Raw genomic sequence first — 16,544 nt, 5'->3', positions numbered from 1 at the left:
ACGTTTTACATATCACTGAGGACCCTGCTGTTCCTGATACGAGGGTCTGTATGTTTAAAGGCAAGAAACCTGAGGTAACGTTTCCTCCCTCTCATGAACTGAATGCACTTTTTGAAAAAGCTTGGGAAAATCACGACAAAAAGATACATGTTCCCAAAAGAATTCCAATGGCATATCAGTTTCCCTCTGGGGACAGGGACAGCTGGGAGTCAATCCCCACGGTAGACAAAGCTTTGTCGCGTCTATCCAAAAAGGTAGCGCTTCCGTCCCCTGACACGGCAGCCCTGAAGGATCCTGCGGATCGTAAGCAGAAAAATACCCTGAAATCCATTTATGTCACTACAGGGTCGCTACTCAGGCCCGCTGTTACTGCGGCATAGGTGAGTAGCGAAAAGTGGGCGGATAACTTGTCATCTGAGGTAGATTCCCTAGACAGGGATAGTGTGCTTTTGACCTTGGGTCATATCAAGGACGCTGCAGTGTATTTAAAAGAAGCGGTAAGGGATATTGGCCTTTTGGGATCAAGGGCCAATGCCATGGCAGTCTCTGCTAGGAGAGCATTGTGGATTCATCAATGGAATGCTGATGCTGATTCTAAAAAGGCGATGGAGTCTTTACCGTTTAACGGTAAGGTCTTGTTTGGTGACGGCCTCACTGACCTGGTCTCTACGGCTACCGCGGGTAAGTCATCTTTTTTATCTTATGTTCCTGCACAGCAGAAGAAATCGCCTCACTATCAGATGCAGTCCTTTAGGCCCAACAAATTCAAAAAAGGACGTGGGTCCTCCTTCCTTGCTGCGAGGGGGAGAGGAAGGGGAAAAAGGTCACAGGCTGTGGCAAGTTCCCAGGAGCAGAAGTCCTCTCCGGCTTCTACCAAATCCACCGCATGACGCTGGGGCTCCTCTGCGGGAGTCCGCTCCGGTGGGGGCACGTCTCGCCTTGCCAGCTTCTCTGCCAGAAAGGGAGATAGTATGCGCTGCGATACTAAAGTTGTGTCAAAATCAAGTGATTGTCACGGTGCCTCCATCTCAACAGGGGGAAGGTTTTTATTCAAGTCTGTTCGTGGTCCCGAAGCTGGATGGCTCAGTCAGACCGATTCTAAACCTGAAATCCCTCAATTTCTTTCTAAAAAGATTCAAGTTCAAGATGGAGTCTCTACGAGCAGTGATCTCCAGTCTGAAGAAGGGGGATTTTATGGTGTCGGTCGACATAAAAGATGCCTACTTACATGTCCCCATATATCCTCCACATCAGGCTTACCTGAGATTTGCTGTGCAGGATTGTCATTACCAATTTCAGACGTTGCCGTTTGGTCTGTCCACGGCTCCGAGGATTTTCACCAAAGTAATGGCGGAAATGATGGTTCTCCTGCGCAAGCAGGGAATCACAATTATCCCGTACTTGGACGATCTCCTCAAAGGCGAGGACCAAGGAGAAATTGTTGAAGAATGTTGCTCTTTCACTGACGATTCTGCAACAACACGGTTGGCTCCTAAATTTGCCAAAATCACAGTTGGATCCAACGACACGGCTGTCGTTCCTGGGTATGATTCTGAATAGAGAATTACAGAGAGTTTTTCTTCCAGTGGAAAAAGCTTTGGAAATACAGAATATGGTAAAACGGATTCTGAAACCGGCAAAGGTGTCAGTTCTTCACTGCACTCGGTTGCTGGGAAAGATGGTGGCGGCCTACGAGGCCATTCCGTATGGCAGGTTCCATGCCAGGGTGTTTCAGTGGAACCTGCTGGACCAGTGGTCCGGGTCTCACCTGGACATGCACCAGAAAATTATTCCATCTCCCAAGACAAGAATTTCCCTTCTGTGGTGGCTGCACAGTTCTCACCTTCAGGAGGGACGCAGGTTTGGGATTCAGGATTGGATCCTGGTGACCACGGATGCAAGCCTCCGAGGCTGGGGAGCTGTCACACAGGGAAGAAACTTTCAGGGAAAGTGGACAAGTCAGGAAGCTTGTCTACACATAAGCATTCTGGAATTAAGAGCCATTCACAATGGCATACTGCAAGCAGAACATCTTCTTCGAGGTCTGCCGGTCTTGATTCAGTCAGACAACGTGACAGCAGTGGTGTACATAAACCGCCAAGGCAGAACAAAGAGCAGAGCGGCAATGGTCGAGGCCACGAAGATTCTTCGCTGGGCGGAGAGACATGCCAGCGCTCTGGCAGCGGTCTTCATTCCAGGAGTGGACAACTGGGAAGCAGATTTCCTCAGCAGACACGATCTCCATCCAGGAGAGTGGGGTCTTTGCAGAAGTGACAAATCGGTGGTGAGTTCCTCAAGTGGACATGATGGCATCCCGCCTCAACAAGCAACTTCAGAAATATTGTTCCAGGTCAAGGGACCCTCAGACGATAGCGGTGGACGCCATAGTGACACCGTGGGTGTTTCAGTCGGTCTATGTGTTCCCTCCACTTCCACTCATTCCAAAGGTGATAAAAATTATAAGAAAAACAAGGGTTCCGCGATCCTCATTGTTCCAGATTGGCCAAAAAGGGCCTGGTATCCAGATCTTCAGGAGTTGCTCATAGTAGATCCCTGGCCTCTTCGGGAGGACCTGTTACAACAGGGGCCGTGCGTGTATCAGGACTTACCGCGGCTGCGTTTGACGGTGTGGCGGTTTAACGCCAAATCCTAGCCCGGAAGGGTATTACTAGTGAAGTCATTCCTACACTTCTTCAGGCTAGAAAAGAAGTAACAGCGAAGCATTACCACCGTATTTGGAGAAAATATGTGTCTTGGTGTGAATCCAAGAAGGCTCCTACGGAAGAATTTCACCTGGGGAGGTTGCTCCATTTCCTACAAGCAGGTGTGGATGCGGGACTAAAGTTAGGCTCTATTAAAGGTACAGATTTCTGCCTTATCAATCTTTTTTCAAAAAGAATTGGCCTCCCTTCCAGAAGTTCAGACCTTCGTAAAAGGCGTGCTGCACATCCAACCTCCCTTTGTGCCCCCAGTGGCACCATGGGACCTAAATGTGGTGTTGCAATTCTTGCAATCACATTGGTTTGAACCTTTGCGCAAGGTTGAGTTAAAATTCCTTACTTGAAAAGTGGTTATGTTGTTGGCCTTGGCGTCTGCAAGGCGAGTATCTGAGTTGGTGGCTTTATCTCACAAAAGCCCCTATTTGATTTTCCATGCTGATAGAGCGGAGTTGAGAACTCGTCAGAAATTTCTGCCAAAAGTGGTTTCATCATTTCATGTTAACCAGCCAATTGTGGTGCCAGTGGCTACTGACGCCTTATCGGAGTAAAAGTCTCTCGATGTGGTCAGAGCTTTGAAGATCTATGTCGCCAGAATGGTGCAGATTAGGAAAACAGAGGCTCTGTTTGTCCTGTGGGCTCCCAACAAGATTGGGGCTCCTGCTTCTAGGCAGACTATTGCGCGCTGGATTTGTAATACGATCCAGCAGCCTCATTCTACGGCAGGATTACGGTTACCGAAATCGGTGAAAGCCCATTCTACCAGAGAGGTGGGCTCATCCTGGGCGGCTGCCCGCCCCGGGAGTCACGGCGTTACAGCTTTGCCGAGCTACTACTTGGTCGGGTTCAAAAAATTTGCGAAGTTTTACAAGTTTGATACCCTGGCGGAGGAGGACCTCTTGTTTGGTCAATAGGTGCTGCAGAGTCATCCGCACTCTCCCGCCCGTTCTAGAGCTTTGGTATAAACCCCATGGTTCTTGAAGCATCCCCAGCATCCTCTAGGACGTATGAGGAAATAGGTTTTTAATACCTACCGGTAAATCCTTTTCTCTTAGTCCGTAAAGGATGATGGGCGCCCGTCCCAGTGCGGGCTAAATCTGCAGTTTGCTATAGTTACGCTCATGTTGCGTTGAGCTTAGTCACTCTGTGACTGTTGTTGGTCATGCCGTTGCATGCGTTTTTGTTGAATGCCATGCTGTATGGCGTGTTAGTGGTGTGAGCTGGTATGTATCTCAGCTTAGTTTAAAATAGTTAAATAAATCCTTTCCTCGAAATGTCCGTCTCCCTGGGCACAGTTCCTATAACTGAGGTCTGGAGGAGGGGCATAGAGGGAGGAGCCAGTTCACACTGTCACGATCCGGGTATCTGGACGCCATTTCTTACCCATCAGATGCCTCCTAAGGCTGGCTCAGCGCTCCAGGACCGGATCCCATCTGTTATCCTGATGTGTACATTCCTGTATCCTCTCCTGTCACTCTGGGACGCTGTTACAGTAAACGCCATATTACACCTGGCATGGCGTCTCCCGCGGCCTCCGCCGCCGTCCCTGAACTTCTGCATGCAGAGTGTCTGAGTGGCGATTACGTCAGCCGCGGCCTCCGCTGTGTCCGCGTGGTTGGATGTGCATCTGTCAGCCTGGCGCCTCCTGTCTCCGGTGGCCGGCGCCGCCATTACTGTTTTCATTACCACATGGATTACAAACCAAACTTCCCTCCAAGTGTCTGCATGGGCGCAGCCATCTTGGATTCTGTCAGCTGATCATTTCCACCAATCTGTTCTCAGTATTGATAATCTGCATAATTGCCTAGCCAATCCCTTCCTTGCTGCAGGTATAAATACACTGTGCCTGAGCAAGGAAGGCGTCAGTGCTTTGGTTGTCAAACCTAGTTCCTGTTTGTCTCTCTCCTGTGATTGTCTTCCAGGTTCCAGCTCCTGTCTCAAGACTTCCACCATAGAGACCCGCACCAGCATTCCACCTGCGGTGTAGCCTGACTCTCCAATCCATTGTGGATTCATCTGTTTCCAGCTACAACATTACCTGCTTCCAGCTCAGCTTCCAGCAGAGTACAGCTTCCCTTAAAGGGCCGGTGTCCTTTCTACACTTTACCACTCTCCACCGGTATTATTATTTCTCCGCTCTCAAGTTCTACATTTCAGTTCATATTTCATCGCTCCCAAGTTCATTTATTATTTAACTGGTTCCAGCCAGTATCCACTCCGTGCTAACAACAGTCTGGTTCCAGCCAGTATCCACAGCAGCTGTTTTATCTTCAGCAACCCAGCTTTTCCTGGAACACCAGCTGGCACAATCCTGGGTTATCTCCATTGCTACAGTCGGGCCTGGTAAGGACTTTCCATCTAGAAGATCATAAGAACTATCTCACACTACCAGTGCCCTGTGGCTCCTGCCATCCTGTAGTACCCAGGAACTGTATTTATTCTTTGCTGACTTTTTACGTTTTCTTTTACTGCTGCTGTGTTGCGGAGTTGTCATAATAAACATCATTGACTTTTATCCAAGTTGTCGTGGTCACGCCTTCGGGCAGTTATTATTCATGTTACTTACATGTCCAGGGGTCTGATACAACCTCCCAGGTTCCGGTACATCTCAGCCCCTACAACTGAGGCTGCCTCCCGTCAGCTCAGGCCCTCAGTTGTGACAGTAAGCATTGACCTAATGAATCCAGCCGGAGACCAGGATCAAGCGACCAGGCCGATGCAAGAACTGGCAGCCCGACTAGAACATCAGGAGGCTGCACAGGGCCACATCATCCGCTGTCTCCAGGATCTCTCTACTCGGCTGGATGGGATTCAGACAACTCTCCGTGGATCAGGCGCGTCTGGTGCGTCAACCACAGTGACTCCAGCTATAACCCCACCCACCTTACCCATTTCTGCTCCACGTCTTCATCTTCCAACGCCAGCAAAATTTGACGGATCTCCAAGATTCTGCAGGGGATTTCTCAACCAGTGTGAGATTCAGTTTGAGCTACAACCTGGCAATTTTCCCAGTGACCGTACAAAAATTGCCTACATTATTTCTCTTCTCAGTGGCTCAGCCCTTGATTGGGCATCACCGTTATGGGAGAGGTCCGACACCCTGCTATCTTCCTACACTGCCTTCGTGTCAACATTCAGGCGCATCTTCGACGAGCCAGGCCGGGTAACCTCAGCTTCATCCGAGATTCTCCGTTTACGCCAGGGGTCACGTACTGTAGGACAATATCTGATACAGTTCCAGATCCTGGCATCCGAACTGGCATGGAACGACGAGGCCCTGTATGCTGCATTCTGGCATGGCTTATCTGAGCGTATTAAAGATGAGTTAGCTACCAGAGACTTACCTTCTAAGTTAGATGAGCTAATCTCACTCTGCACGAAAGTTGATTTACGTTTCAGAGAGAGAGCAACTGAGCGTGGAAGATCATCTGCTCCAAAATCTTCTGCTCCTCCTCCTCGTCAACTGTCACCATCTAAAGATGAGCCCATGCAACTTGGCCGTTCCCGTTTAACTCCTGCTGAGCGCCGAAGACGTCTCTCCGAGTTTCTCTGTCTCTATTGTGCAGCTCCGTCTCACACCATTAATGCCTGTCCCAAACGTCCGGGAAACTCCAAATCCTAGCTCGCCAAGGAGAGGGCCGGCTAGGAGTAATGATCTCCTCTCCATCTCCTCAAGATTGTAATCTCCCAGTCTCGCTTCAAGTTGCTCAACGTTATCGGAACGTCCTTGCCCTCCTTGATTCCGGAGCAGCTGGGAACTTTATTACCGAAGCCTATGTTAAACGGTGGTCCCTACCCACCGAGAGACTTCCTTCGTCCATTTCTTTAACTGCCGTGGATGGCAGCAAAATTTTTGATGCAGTTATTTCTTTAAGGACTCTACCAGTTCGTCTGAGAGTGGGAGTTCTTCATTCCGAACTTATTTCTTTTTTAGTGATTCCAAGAGCCACACATCCTGTGGTCCTGGGCCTTCCATGGCTCCGTCTTCACAATCCTACAATTGATTGGACGACTACGCAAATCCTGGCATGGGGTTCCTCCTGTGCTGAGACATGTTTGTTTAAAGTATTGCCTGTCTGTTCTTCCTCCCCCAGGTCGTCTGATGTTCCACCTCCTCCATATCAAGATTTCACGGATGTGTTCAGTAAAGCTTCTGCTGATATCCTTCCTCCTCATAGAGAATGGGACTGTCCGATTGATCTCGTTCCAGGGAAGGTTCCACCTCGAGGCCGAACTTATCCGTTGTCTCTGCCTGAGACGCATCCTATGGAGGAATATATTAAAGAGAACCTAGCAAAGGGGTTCATTCGACCTTCTTCTTCTCCAGCCGGCGCAGGCTTCTTTTTTGTAAAAAAGAAAGATGGTGGTCTGCGGCCGTGCATCGACTACAGAGGTTTGAACGACATTACCATCAAGAACCGTTATCCTTTACCCCTGATTACTGAGCTCTTTGACAGAGTTAGCGGAGCTACCATCTTTACAAAGCTGGACTTGCGAGGTGCATACAATCTCATCCGGATCCGTGAGGGTGACGAGTGGAAGACCGCCTTTAACACCCGTGACGGACATTATGAGTACCTCGTCATGCCCTTCGGATTGAGCAATGCTCCAGCTGTCTTCCAGCATTTTGTCAATGAGATCTTCAGAGACATTCTATACCGTCATGTCGTGGTCTATCTAGACGATATCCTCATTTTTGCCAACGATTTAGAGGAACATCGTTTTTGGGTTAAAGAGGTTCTGTCCCGTCTCCGTGTCAATCATCTCTATTGCAAATTAGAAAAATGCGTCTTTGAAGTCAAGTCCATTCCGTTTCTAGGGTACATTGTGTCCGGTTCCGGACTAGAGATGGATCCTGAGAAACTACAAGCAATCCAAAATTGGCCGGTACCCTTAACCCTCAAAGGGGTCCAGAGGTTCTTAGGGTTCGCCAACTATTACCGAAAGTTTATACGAGACTTTTCCACCATTGTGGCGCCTATTACTGCTTTCACTAAGAAGGGTGCTAACCCGTCCAAGTGGTCTGAAGAAGCCATGCAAGCATTTCATCTTTTAAAACAAAGGTTCATCTCTGCGCCTGTTCTGAAACAGCCTGACATCGACTCTCCTTTCATCTTAGAGGTGGATGCCTCCTCCGTTGGAGTAGGAGCGGTGTTATCTCAGAGGGCTAAAGATGGCCATTTACACCCTTGCAGTTTCTTCTCCCGGAAGTTCTCCCCAGCTGAGCGCAACTATGCCATTGGCGACCAGGAGTTGCTAGCCATCAAGCTCGCTCTAGAAGAGTGGAGGTATCTGTTGGAGGGAGCTTCTCATTCAATCACCATACTTACAGACCACAAGAACCTTTTATACCTGAAGGGCGCACAATGTCTCAACCCTCGTCAGGCCAGATGGGCACTTTTCTTTTCCAGGTTCGACTTTAAACTCCAGTTCTGTCCGGGCTCTCAGAATCGCAAGGCCGATGCCCTTTCCCGCTCATGGGAGCAAGAAAATGAGTCAGAGTCTTCAGACAAGCATCCTATTATAAATCCGTTGGCATTCTCCACGGTAGGGATGGACTCTACGCCCCCATCAGGGAAAAGTTTTGTGAAGCCGATGCTAAGGAAGAAGCTCATGCATTGGGCCCATGCTTCCCGTTTTGCCGGACATACAGGTATCCAAAAAACCCTGGAGTTTATCTCTAGGTCCTATTGGTGGCCAACTCTGAAAAAGGACGTCTTGGAGTTTATTGCATCTTGCCCAAAGTGTGCCCAACATAAAGTATCCCGCCAGTCGCCTGCGGGGCAACTGGTTCCACTATCCGTTCCCCGTCGACCATGGACCCACTTGTCGATGGATTTCATTACAGACTTACCCATGTGCAACAAGTTCAATACCATCTGGGTGGTAGTTGACCGGTTCACCAAGATGGCACACTTCATTCCTCTCACCGGTCTTCCGTCAGCTTCCAAGTTGGCTCAAGTATTCATACAAGAGATCTTCCGACTCCACGGTCTTCCTGAAGAAATTATCTCAGATCGAGGAGTTCAATTCACAGCCAAATTCTGGCGAAGTTTATGTCAAGTCCTCCAAGTCAAGCTAAAGTTTTCCACGGCTTACCATCCTCAGACCAATGGTCAAACCGAGAGGGTGAATCAGGACTTGGAGGCCTTCCTCCGCATCTATGTGTCCTCCTCTCAAGATGACTGGGTTCAATTACTTCCCTGGGCCGAGTTCTGTCATAACAACCAGTATCATTCTTCATCTGCTTCAACACCATTCTTCACTAACTTTGGATTCCACCCTAAAGTCCCTGAGTTCCAACCGCTTCCAGCAACTTCTGTTCCCGCAGTGGATATCACCTTGCATCAGTTTGCCAATATCTGGAAGAGCGTACGATCAGCTCTGCTCAAGGCATCGTTCAGGTACAAGAAGTTTGCGGATAAGAAGCGTCGAGCAGTTCCTGCTCTCAAGGTGGGTGATCGGGTATGGTTATCCACGAAGAATTTGAGGTTAAGAGTTCCCAGTATGAAGTTTGCACCTCGCTATATCGGTCCTTTCAAGATTGAACAAGTCATCAATCCTGTTGCTTACAGACTCCAGTTGCCTCCCTTCTTAAAAATACCCAGGACATTCCATGTTTCCCTGTTGAAACCGCTGATCTTGAATCGGTTTCATTCCTCACTTCCTCCAACTCCGAAAGTCCAAACTCAACGAGGCGTTGAGTATGAAGTGGCCAAGATCCTGGACTCACGTCACCGTTACGGTCAACTACAATATCTTATTGACTGGAAGGGTTATGGTCCTGAGGAACGTTCATGGACCAATGCTTCTGATGTCCATGCTCCTGCCTTGGTCCGGAGATTCCATTCCAAGTTTCCTCAAAAGCCAAAGAAGTGTCCTGGGGCCACTCCTAAAGGGGGGGGTGCTGTCACGATCCGGGTATCTGGACGCCATTTCTTACCCATCAGATGCCTCCTAAGGCTGGCTCAGCGCTCCAGGACCGGATCCCATCTGTTATCCTGATGTGTACATTCCTGTATCCTCTCCTGTCACTCTGGGACGCTGTTACAGTAAACGCCATATTACACCTGGCATGGCGTCTCCCGCGGCCTCCGCCGCCGTCCCTGAACTTCTGCATGCAGAGTGTCTGAGTGGCAATTACGTCAGCCGCGGCCTCCGCTGTGTCCGCGTGGTTGGATGTGCATCTGTCAGCCTGGCGCCTCCTGTCTCCGGTGGCCGGCGCCGCCATTACTGTTTTCATTACCACATGGATTACAAACCAAACTTCCCTCCAAGTGTCTGCATGGGCGCAGCCATCTTGGATTCTGTCAGCTGATCATTTCCACCAATCTGTTCTCAGTATTGATAATCTGCATAATTGCCTAGCCAATCCCTTCCTTGCTGCAGGTATAAATACACTGTGCCTGAGCAAGGAAGGCGTCAGTGCTTTGGTTGTCAAACCTAGTTCCTGTTTGTCTCTCTCCTGTGATTGTCTTCCAGGTTCCAGCTCCTGTCTCAAGACTTCCACCATAGAGACCCGCACCAGCATTCCACCTGCGGTGTAGCCTGACTCTCCAATCCATTGTGGATTCATCAGTTTCCAGCTACAACATTACCTGCTTCCAGCTCAGCTTCCAGCAGAGTACAGCTTCCCTTAAAGGGCCGGTGTCCTTTCTACACTTTACCACTCTCCACCGGTATTATTATTTCTCCGCTCTCAAGTTCTACATTTCAGTTCATATTTCATCGCTCCCAAGTTCATTTATTATTTAACTGGTTCCAGCCAGTATCCACTCCGTGCTAACAACAGTCTGGTTCCAGCCAGTATCCACAGCAGCTGTTTTATCTTCAGCAACCCAGCTTTTCCTGGAACACCAGCTGGCACAATCCTGGGTTATCTCAATTGCTACAGTCGGGCCTGGTAAGGACTTTCCATCTAGAAGATCATAAGAACTATCTCACACTACCAGTGCCCTGTGGCTCCTGCCATCCTGTAGTACCCAGGAACTTTATTTATTCTTTGCTGACTTTTTACGTTTTCTTTTACTGCTGCTGTGTTGCGGAGTTGTCATAATAAACATCATTGACTTTTATCCAAGTTGTCGTGGTCACGCCTTCGGGCAGTTATTATTCATGTTACTTACATGTCCAGGGGTCTGATACAACCTCCCAGGTTCCGGTACATCTCAGCCCCTACAACTGAGGCTGCCTCCCGTCAGCTCAGGCCCTCAGTTGTGACACACACCCATTCAAAGTCTTATAGTGTGCCCATGTCTCCTGCGGATCCCGTCTATACCCCATGGTTCTTGAAGCATCCCCAGCATCCTCTACGGACTAAGAGAAAAGGATTTACCGGTAGGTATTAAAATCCTATTTTTAGGTTTATTCCTTTGTTTAGCTTATGTTGGTAAGTGCATCATTCAGGGTGACTCCACTTTTGTATATTTTTTTTGTGTTAGTTTGCGCTGTGGACATGTTTTTTTAACGCAGATTTGCATGTACTTTGCAAATTTACTTTTGCTAATACATCTGCGTTCAACCTTGAATTAGGCCCGTAGCCCTGGTGTCTAGTAGAGGAACATGAGCAAACTGGTCCCCGCCGTCAGTGCCACCTTACCTGATCCCCTGTATATGCAGCTATGGCCTGGGTCCAGAAAGAGCTGTTTTCTAGAATGATCCAGCTGGCACCCGACAAGATCACTGGCCCGGTCGTCAGTGTTGCAGCGACAACAGGGGTGCAGGAACAGTAGTGCAGGCGTCCTATGGGACTTACCCGCTACTTGCTCTGATGATCAAATACCTATAAAGTAAAGAAAATCATAAAAGAAAGCTTGGAGCTGCTCAACAGCAGCTCCCCTGTCTAAAGGTGCATCCGGCTCCTGCTGGCACCAAACTAAAACTGGACAGCCTGGAGCAGGGGTATATAGGAGGAAGGACCAGTGCATCCTGGGACCTGAAAGTTTAACTGTTAAGTGCCCAGTTCTCTCCAAACCACATATACCACATGGTAATTCCTGTGGAGCCTGAAGAAACTCCTTCAAACAGGCATGTGCCTTTGATAAAGTTAACAGTGGTAACAAACCTAGCTAGGCGTGGTCTATGGCACACACTACTTCCTTAATGGCTGCCACCATCATCCACAAGTTGGCTGTGTACTACATTGCCGCAAATGGACTTTCCTACCTCTGCTCCAGCTCCTGTCCGCATAGACAGTTAGGTCGGGTACACACTATCATGATGTGTATCTTGGCCAAAGCTCCGATGGCCATACACACTGAATGATATAGCGCGTGAATGTTAGTTGGTGGCAGTACTGAGTAGATTAAGAGAGAGTGTGAGGTATAATAAGGTATTGTTTAACACGTTTTAGACAGACCAGGTGGTTTGGTTGTGATTAACACATCAAGTACGCTCAGGAGAGTGTTCTATGTAAAAACATCCATCTCCCAAAATTTTTTGCACGTTAACACACAGCTTAGTAAATACACTATCCATAATGTAAAACTGCATATGCAAATAACTCCTATATTAACTATTTTGTCTCCTAACTAGAGTACATATTACAAGCAAGAACTATAACTATTCTTTTAACTTTTAAACGTTCACTATCAAGGACTTATAATAACCTTTTTTTGCAGAAAATGCGTCTTATTGGCATTATTTTGCGAATAAGACGCATTTTAAATGGAAAAAAAAATGCATGTAAAGACACTCGGAGCAACCGAGTCACGCCACGGCATTGCGTGACTAGTAATTTAACATGCAGGGGGGCTAGATGTAAGCAGTCACATCTGTACTGTGTCATGCAATCATATTTATTTGTAACAAATAAACTTAAGCGTTCTATTTGTGTCTAGTTACAAAAAATTGAAAAATAAAGATGAAAAAATAAATAATACAAACAAAAAATAAACACACAGAATCAAGTGCTAAAAACAAAAAAAAAACGCTACAGGGAGAATAATGTTGCTAAAAAAAGAATGCCATCTAGACTCAACACATAAGGCTCTTTACATTAAATTCTTAAGATGCATATCTAAAATGTAATATTCTATTCTAAATAAATATTAATTTGCACATAAGGTAATACTGAACACTTAGAATACAGAACATAAATGGATGATATAATACGGTATAAAGCCTGTTTTGATAAAAAAAATTCTGTAAGAAAAGAAAAAAATCAACACCTCACCGTAAATCTGCATCTTCATAGTGTGGGTGGTTGACAACAGGGCGTCCTGTTGATAGTTTAACACTTGCCATTGTAGGCATTGCTCCAGCAAACACTGCATCTGGAGTAGAGTGAAAAATTAGATTTTACTCACCGGTAAATCTATTTCTCGTAGTCCGTAGTGGATGCTGGGACTCCGTAAGGACCATGGGGAATAGCGGCTCCGCAGGAGACTGGGCACAACTAAAGAAAGCTTTAGGACTACCTAGTGTGCACTGGCTCCTCCCACTATGACCCTCCTCCAGACCTCAGTTAGGATACTGTGCCCGGAAGAGCTGACACAATAAGGAAGGATTTTGAATCCCGGGTAAGACTCATACCAGCCACACCAATCACACCGTATAACTCGTGATACTATACCCAGTTAACAGTATGAAATATAACAGCCTCTCAACAGATGTCTCAACAATAACCCTTTAGTTAGGCAATAACTATATACAAGTATTGCAGACAATCCGCACTTGGGATGGGCGCCCAGCATCCACTACGGACTACGAGAAATAGATTTACCGGTGAGTAAAATCTTATTTTCTCTGACGTCCTAAGTGGATGCTGGGACTCCGTAAGGACCATGGGGATTATACCAAAGCTCCCAAACGGGCGGGAGAGTGCGGATGACTCTGCAGCACCGAATGAGCAAACTCTAGGTCCTCCTCAGCCAGGGTATCAAACTTGTAGACTCTTGCAAAAGTGTTTGAACCCGACCAAGTAACAGCTCGGCAAATTTGTAAAGCCGAGACCTCTCGGGCAGCCGCCCAAGAAGAGCCCACTTTCCTCGTGGAATGGGCTTTTACAAATTTAGGGTGCGGCAGTCCAGCCGCAGAATGTGCAAGTTGAATCGTGCTACAGATCCAGCGAGCAATAGTCTGCTTAGAAGCAGGAGCACCCAGCTTGTTGGGTGCATACAGGATAAATAGCGAGTCAGTTTTCCCGACTCCAGCCGTCCTGGAAACATATATTTTTCAGGGCCCTGACTACGTCCAGCAACTTGGAATCCTCCAAGTCCCAAGTAGCCGCAGGCACCACAATAGGTTGGTTCACATGAAAAACTGATACCACCTTAGGAAGGAATTGGGAACGAGTCCTCAATTCCGCCCTATCCATATAAAAAATTCAGATAAGGGCTTTTGCATGACAAAGCCGCCAATTCTGATACACGCCTGGCCGACGCCAAGGCAAACAGCATGACCACTTTCCACGTGAGGTATTTTAGCTCCACGGATTTAAGTGGCTCAACATAATGCGACTTCAGGAAATCCAACACCACGTTGAGATCCCACGGTGCCACTGGAGGCACAAACGGGGCTGACTATGCAGCACTCCCTTAACAAAAGTCTGAACTTCAGGCAGTGAAGCCAGTTCTATTTTTGGAAGAAAATCGATAGAGCCGAAATCTGGACCTTAATGGAACCCAAGTTTAGGCCCATAGTCACCCCTGACTGTAGGAAGTGCAGAAATCGACCTAGCTGAAATTCCTCCGTTGGGGCCTTCCTGGCCTCACAGCACGCAACATATTTCCGCCATATGCGGTGATAATGGTTTGCGTTCACTTCTTTCATAGCTTTAATTAGCGTAGGGATAACGTCCTCCGGAATGCCCTTTTCCTTCAGGATCCGGCGTTCAACCGCCATGCCGTCAAACGCAGCCGCGGTACGTCTTGGAACAGACAGGCCCCCTGCTGCAGCAGGTCCTGTCTGAGCGGCAGAGGCCATGGGTCCTCTGAGATCATTTCTTGGAGTTCTGGGTAACAAGCTCTTCTTGGCCAATCCGGAACAATCAGTATAGTTCTTACTCCTCTCCTTCTTATTATTCTCATTACCCTGGGTAAGAGAGGCAGAGAAGGGAACACATACACCGACTGGTACACCCACGGTGTTACCAGAGCGTCCACAGCTATCGCCTGAGGGTCCCTTGACCTGGCGCAATATCTTTGTAGCTTTTTGTTGAGGCGGGACGCCATCATGTCCACCTGTGGCCTTTCCCAACGGTGTACAATCATTTGGAAGACTTCTGGATGAAGTCCCCACTCTCCCGGGTGGAGGTCGTGTCTGCTGAGAAAGTCTGCTTCTCAGTTGTCCACTCCGGGAATGAACACTGCTGACAGTGCTAACACATGATTTTCCGCCCATCGGAGAATCCTTGTGGCTTCTGCCATCGCCATCCTGCTTCTTGTGCCGCCCTGTCGGTTTACATGAGCGACCGCCGTGATGTTGTCTGACTGGATCAGCACCGGCCGATGTTGAAGCAGGGGTCTAGCCTGACTTAGGGCATTGTAAATGGCCCTTAGGTCCGGAATATTTATGTGTAGGGAAGTCTCCTGACTTTTCCATAGTCCTTGGAAGTTTCTTCCCTGTGTGACTGCCCCCCCAGCCTCGAAGGCTGGCATCCGTGGTCACCAGGACCCAGTCCTGTATGCTGCAGCCACCACAACAGCGACACCCTGGCCCTTGGAGACCGGGTTATCCGCCGATGTATCTGAAGATGCGACCCGGACCACTTGTCCAACAGATCCCACTGGAAGATCCTTGCATGGGACCTGGCGAATGGAATTTCTTCGTAAGAAGCTACCATCTTTCCCAGGGCTCGCGTGCATTGATGCACCGACACCTGGATTTGTATTAGGAGGTCTCTGTCTAGAGACGACAACTCCTTGGACTTCTCCTCTGGGAGAAACCCTTTTTATCCTGTTCTGTGTTCAGAACCATACCCAGGAACAGTAGACGCGTCGTAGGAACCAGCTGCGACTTTGGAATATTCAGAATCCAGCCGTGCTGTTGTAGCACTTCCCGAGATAGTGCCACTCCGACGAACAACTGCTCCCTGGACCTCGCCTTTATAAGGAGATCGTCCAAGTACGGGATAATTATTTCGGCCATTACCTTGGTAAATACCCTCGGTGCCGGGGACAGACCAACGGCAACGTCTGGAATTGGTAATGACAATCCTGTACCACAATTTTGAGGTACTCCTGGTGAAGAGGGTAAATAGGGACATGCAGGTAAGCATCCTTGATGTCCAGTGATACCATGAAATTCTCCAGGCTTGCAATAATCGCCCTGAGCGATTCCATTTTGAACTTGAACCTTCGTATATAAGTGTTCAAGGCATTACATTTTAGAATGGGTCTCACCGAACCGTCTGATTTCGGTACCACAACATTTTGGAATAGTAACCCCGGGCTTGTTGAAGGATGGGTACCTTGAGTTCACCTGCTGGAAGTACAGCTTGTGAATTGCCGCCAGTACTAACTCCCTTTCTCCGAGGTCAGCAGGCAAGGCTGATGTGAGGTAACGGCGAGGGGGAGTCGCCTCGAACTCCAGCCTGTATCCCTGTGATACTACTTGCAGAACCTAGGGATCCACCTGTGGGCAAGCCCACTGGTTCCTGAAGTTCCCGAGACGCGCCCCCACCGCACCTGTCTCCACCTGTGGAGCCCTAGCGTCATGCGGTGGACTCAGAGGAAGCGGGGGAAGATTTTTGATCCTGGGAACCGGCTGTCTGGTGCAGCTTTTTCCTTCTTCCCTTGTCTCTGTGCAGAAAGGAAGCGCCTTTGACCCGCTTGCTTTTCTGAAGCCGAAAGGACTGTACCTGAAAATACGGTGCTTTCTTAGGCT

General features: G+C 48.3%; 1 protein-coding gene across 2 annotated transcripts in view; it reads right to left on the bottom strand.

Annotated features, from left to right (window-relative positions):
* The window catches only part of DPY19L1 (dpy-19 like C-mannosyltransferase 1), a 595,286-nt gene that overhangs the window by 54,610 nt on the left and 524,132 nt on the right, over window positions 1-16,544 (bottom strand). For both annotated transcript variants that reach the window (XM_063922533.1, XM_063922534.1), the window contains one exon: window positions 12,892-12,991. In XM_063922533.1, the coding sequence (XP_063778603.1) occupies window positions 12,892-12,991 (100 nt within the window). The remainder of the gene's footprint in view (window positions 1-12,891; window positions 12,992-16,544) is intronic.

This window comes from Pseudophryne corroboree, chromosome 5 (genome assembly GCF_028390025.1).
Source record: "Pseudophryne corroboree isolate aPseCor3 chromosome 5, aPseCor3.hap2, whole genome shotgun sequence".
Lineage (NCBI taxonomy): Eukaryota > Metazoa > Chordata > Amphibia > Anura > Myobatrachidae > Pseudophryne > Pseudophryne corroboree.
Note: the sequence above shows the minus strand (reverse complement) of the source record. Positions and strands in the feature narration are given on the sequence as shown.